Here is a 5694-nt window from a genome sequence, read left to right as displayed (position 1 = left end):
TAGTACAAGGGCCTCCAATATCAATCATGAGTTGGAGGGAGGAATCTTTAACATTTCAAGCATGAACCACGGTCTCCAGGGGATCCTGAAGACACGCTATTATTCTAAGATGGAAGACGAGAAAGAACCACCTGTGTGTATGGACTCACACCTAATGTGGGCATGTTCCCTGAAGAAGTAAGAGAAATAAAGTCACATTTAAACCCACCACTGGCACAGCGCATGGGTGGCTGAACAGCCTCTCCCTGCTGAAGGGTTTGCTCAGCATAGGCATGAACACAGTAGCTGATTCTCTTGCCCGTGGAACAGGAGAAGCCCAAGGATTTCTACCGCCATGGCTTCACACCAGCTTGCATATCCACTCCTCACGGAACCCACTCTAAAGTTGCTGATGTGTAACACATTTGATAATGGCTATAACTCTGTGTAATGGTGATAACAAAAGGCAAAAAAAAAGCCAAAGTGGCTAAAAATATATATGAAGAATCAAAAGTTGGACAAGATTTCATTGGCACACGCTTGAGCGAATTTAAAACAGCCAGAAGAGGTAGATGTGTATTAAAAAACAAAACAAAACAAAAACAATAAGCTGGTCACAGTGGCACTTGCCTGTAATCCCAGCACTTGGTGGGCAGAGGCAGGCAGATCTCTGTGAGTTCGAGGCAAGACTGGTCTACATAGTGAGTTCCAGGACAGCAAGAACTATGTAGAGAGACCCTGTCTCGAAAGAAAGAAGAAAGAAAAAAAGAAATTAAAAATTAAAGATTACTTACAAATTGCCTGTATTAAGTGGTCTCATTCACTTTGCATTCAGACTACAAGAGTCAGAATAAAGAATGGGCACAGACTGCACATGTAACTCTTCACTCAAAGAGGACCGGAGAGAGCTCGCATTTTATATAAAAATAAAAATAAAATAAAAACTCTCCCTAGTGTGAGTATCTCTGAACAATAAAAAGATTCAGTGGACATGATCAGCAGGCAATATACAAGCCCGGATGTTCTCCAGATTGTTCTTAGAATGATAGAAAACATGCTTTCCTACAGCCCCCTACAGTAAAGAAGATCATTACTAAAACACAAATGGTCAAGTAGAAATCACTAGCATTCACAGAATCTTCACTAAAACTGTAAAAGCAATCTTCTAGTTTTCCCCTTCAACTGTGTCCAACAGTTGGAGGCTCCATGAACAGTCTAGGGTAATAAGTTTCAGTGACGGTAACTTCAACTCCTGCCACGACACTGACATCTACAGGCTAATCTAGGGGAGGGTTTTCAGTGTAACCAAAATCTATACAAGTCATCTGCCTACAGCTCCCTACTAGAAATAGAGCCTAGTGAGGACACTGGAATCGGGCGACAAAGGCCAGCTTTGTCAATAAGGACATCTTTGGTCCTTCTAGGCTTTTATGTCTCCCATCAAGCACGAAAATGCTCCGTGTTCTCGCAGTATTATATAAATCAGAGAACGTAACTCATCCTAGCAACCGAGCTGGAGAACACAAAAGGTCAGGCTCCACCATCCACGGTCCTCAGCCTTCCTTCAGGAGGCTCGCCACACTCCGACCCCAGATTTTCCCAAGCCAGAGTTTGTAATACTGATTGACCTCCTGAGCATGTGAGAAACACTAGCAATCCTTAGAAAGCGTAAAACACTTTGTAAATACGAAAGTGCTGTTTTGGCAACTGTGTAACTAGAAAACATTCGTTTGTGCTATTTGGCCATGTTGCATTCCCACCTCTCCCTGTCTCTCCTCTCCACGTGTAAATCCGTGCCTCTCATATGTGGAGGGGAAAGGGGACGCCCCTGTCTGGACTAGATCCCTCATTAACTTGTGAGGGAAGTTGGGGTTCATGGGGTCACACACATGCAAATGAAGGCATCCCAGCCTATGAACTCAGCATTCTTGCATTTCCACGTGAAGCCAGTAAAACGGAGCTGGCTGCCTTTTGTGAACAGGTTTCTCAGGCAGCTGTTGATGGTCTTCATGTACCAAGCCGGACTAAGACGGGCCACGTCCTGACTTACACGGGGGTCAGGGTCATCCATCCACCTAGGCAACCCTGAATCAACATGAAGAAGCAAGGGCAGGATTTCCTAACAAATCTGGGAACCAGTTGCTAGTGGATGTCTAAATCCAAGGTTGCTTCCTGAAGTAACTGTGCAGTTTTTCTGCTCAATTTTCCCTGGATGTCTCAAAATAGCAGCTAACTGTGGCTCACAGGGAAGGAAGTGGATACTAAGCACCCTCTTCTGTAGCGATGAGAAGGGTCTGACTAAAGCTGAGAGGAGGGGTGTCACAGGCTTATTCCTGCCCGCGTAATTTTGTACCCCCATAACTCTAAACCAATCACCTCTCCCGGTTCCCACAAACACGGCAGTTCAACCCTCTCTACCCAGTCCCAAATCCCCTTCCTCGGGGATCCTCCAAGCGTCTGTTCACCCAAGCTTTTCATTCCTTACAGTGAGTATTTAAGTAAGCCATCAAGTCAAGCACATCTCCTAAGAGTTACTTCGATGGAGGAGGCAGGCACCTCGAAATAAGAACTCTGATTAACCGTTCCCTGGGAGAGGGGAGCAAACATTAAAAGGCTCTCCCAGACACTCTTAGGCTGTCCCTCCCACTTCTTCCCCCACATCTGCAGGATCAGTAACCTAGCCATCTACTCCCAGTGTTGGGACGCGTTGGGAACCCCGCCCTAGCACAGGTGCAACTTCTGGTGCTGCGCAAGGTGCGTCTTGTAGCGGAAGCCCTTGCCGCAGCCAGCGCACTTGTGAGGCTTGTTGCCGGTGTGGATGCGCCGGTGGCGGATGAGGTGGGAGCTCTGGATGAAGCTCTTGCCGCACTCGATGCATGTGTAGGGCTTCTCGCCCGTGTGCGTGCGCTGGTGCTGCGTGAGCGTGGAGAAGTCGCTGAAGCGCTTCTCGCACTGGCTGCAGCGGAAGGGCTTCTCGCCGGTGTGCACGCGCAGGTGGTTGACGAGGTGCGAGTTGCGGCCGAAGCCCTTGCCGCACTCGCGGCATACGTAGGGCCGCTCGCCCGAGTGCGTGCGCTTGTGCGTGAAGAGGTGCGAGCTCACGCTGAAGGTCTCGCCGCACTCGGAGCACATGTAGGGCTTCTCGCCCGTGTGCACTCGCTGGTGCTTCACCAGGTCCGAGCGCCAGCTGAAGCGCTTGCCGCACTCGCTGCAGCCGTGCGGCTTCTCGCCCGTGTGGATGCGCTGGTGGTTGGCGAGGTGCGAGCGGCGCACGAAGCCCTTGCCGCACTCCCCGCACGCGAAGGGCCGCAGCGCCGCCGCCGAGCCCGCCCCGCTGGCCGCCGCGTGCGCCCGCCGGTGGCTGAGCAAGTGCGAGCTCAGGCTGAAGGCTTCGCCGCACTCCGGACACGGGTAGGGCTTCTCGCCCGTGTGCAGGCGCTGGTGCTTGAGCAGGTCGGCCCGCCAGCTGAAGCTCTTGCCGCAGTCGGCGCACAGGTTGGGCCGCTCGCCCGTGTGCAGCCGCAGGTGGTTGGTTAGGTAGGTGTTGCGGCTGAAGCCTTTGCCGCACTCGCCACAGCGGAAGGGCTTCTCGCGAGGGGGCCGGGCCAGCGCGGACCCTGTCCCGAAGTCGCCGGCCACGCCCATGCCCATCATCCCCACCACCCCACCGCAATCGGCAGCGAAGCCGAAGGGCTCCAGGCTGGCCACCGCTGCTGCCTCTGCCAGACGGTGGATGCGCTGGTGCTGCAGGAAGGCGGCGCCCGGGCTGAAGCTCTCCCCGCAGTCTGGGCAGATGGTGGGCGCGTCCATGATGCTGGCCATCAGGCTGTCGAGTTCCCCAAGGTCCATGGCCATGGGGTGATGGAGCCGGTGGAAACGGCGGTGGGCAGGTTTGTCACCTCGGTGTCGACCCCCCAGGGAGAGGTGACGCCTCCAGGGAAGCACTGGAGGAGGTAACTGCTCATCTTCCTCCATCAGCCGGTTCTCCCCGGCGCTTTCCTCCTCTTCCTCTTCTTCCTCCTCCTCCTCTCCCCGGGGACTCCGGGATATACTGTCAGATTCTGACAGGCCTGGGAACAGTGTCATGTCAGGCACACCAGGCTGGTCGTCTTCTTCCTCACGGAGGACAGCCCCTTCTTCCTCACTCAGCAGCCCCTCTGCAACAGACAAGTTGGCAGTTGGGGTCAACTAGACCTAGTGTACAAAGATATTCTAGGAGAACTGCCCTTCAAAGATTGGGAGCCAACGGAGTAATAATGCTCCTCCCCGGTACTCTCAAACACCATCTCCCCAGTTCCCCAGCCTCCTTAAACTTCAGCCTCTTTCCCAGGAGTCTCCTCCAGGTAAGAACTAAAGGACAGTGAACTCTACAGGACCGTCAGCCAGTCTTTGGGCAGTCCCCACCTACTATATACCCTAGGATCTGCTTAGCTGGGTCACTGAAGTCTGCAGATGGTCAGGTAAGATGGGGACTCAGGAGATAAAGTTCTGTCTCCAGAAAAGGAAGAAAAATAATTGTATTTGAGGGGCTAGAGAGATGGCTCAGAGGTTAAGAGCATTGCCTGCTCTTCCAAAGGTCCTGAGTTCAATTCCCAGAAACTACATGGTGGCTCACAACCATCTGTAATGAGGTCTGGTGCCCTCTTCTGGCCTGCAGGCATACACACAGACAGAATATTGTATACATAAAAAATAAATAAATTTTAAAAAATAAATAAATAAATTTGTTCAACCATACTTCGTAAAGCTAGAGCCTCAAAACACAAAGTCATGGAAAGTAAAAGAGAATACTTGGAAGTTTCTAGAAGGTCCAGAACTGGTTTTCAAACAAAACCAAAACCATTTGGTCAACCCAGAACAGCTTGAGAACATGTCCAACCTTTGACACTGCAACCCTGCGCTGCAGTCTACGAAAGTCTGTGCTCAAGAAGCAAACAGTCACATAAGTCTTAGGAGAACAAAAATCAGGAATGAATATCTCCAAAGTGCTGATCAAGCATGAGGACCTGACTGATTTTAATAGTCGTCTCTCAAAAGCCAGATGGGAGGCACGGTGCTCGAAATTCTAGTGTACAGGCAAGACAGGCAGATCTCCCTGGGGCTTGCTGGCCAGAGACTCCCAATCGCAAAATTCAAGTTAGATGATTCCTAAGGAATGATGCCTGAGTTTGACCTCTGTGACCTCTGGCTGATACGTGTAACAGCCCACAGATACACACACACACACACACACACACACAGAGTCTTGAGTTTTAACAACATTTACAATTTTATGTTGGGTAGCATTCACAGCTGTCCTCAGTAGGAGGTTAGTCACACCTATGAGCCTTGGGAGATGGAGAAGGGATGACAGACAGCCCAATAGGAGGTTAGTCACACCTATGAGCCTTGGGGGATGGAGAAGGGATGACAGACAGCCCAGAACTGGTAAGACCAAACTATAAACTGGTAGAGAATATACACCTGTCAGCCTCTGGCTGCTTCCTCCTCCAGCAGAGGGCACTTGAAGAAGTTACTGGAAAGTGAAGGCCACATGCTCACACGCACTGTAGAGGAGGGCAGCAGGGGTCTGGGACTGTGCCACAGGAAAAGGGCTATAACCACACAGCCCTGGGCCATCGGGAGAGGGCTGTAACCACACATCCCTGGGCCATAGGGAGAGGGCTGTAACCACACAGCCCTGGGCCATAGGGAGAGGGCTGTAACCACACATCC

The 5694-nt window shown here is 51.5% G+C and overlaps 1 protein-coding gene across 1 annotated transcript in view; it reads right to left on the bottom strand.

Annotated features, from left to right (window-relative positions):
* Positions 1–722: 722 nt before the first annotated feature.
* Znf697 (zinc finger protein 697) overlaps positions 723–5694 on the bottom strand; it is a 41016-nt gene continuing 36044 nt past the window's right edge. Inside the window, exon 3 of the mRNA XM_005357083.3 lies at positions 723–4136. Within this exon, the coding sequence (XP_005357140.2) occupies positions 2701–4136 (1436 nt within the window). The 3' untranslated portion in view covers positions 723–2700. The remainder of the gene's footprint in view (positions 4137–5694) is intronic.

The sequence above is a fragment of the Microtus ochrogaster genome, chromosome 21, assembly GCF_000317375.1.
Source record: "Microtus ochrogaster isolate Prairie Vole_2 chromosome 21, MicOch1.0, whole genome shotgun sequence".
Taxonomy (NCBI): Eukaryota; Metazoa; Chordata; class Mammalia; order Rodentia; family Cricetidae; genus Microtus; species Microtus ochrogaster.
The sequence above is the reverse complement of the archived record's forward strand: the minus strand, read 5'-3'. Positions and strand labels throughout refer to the sequence as shown.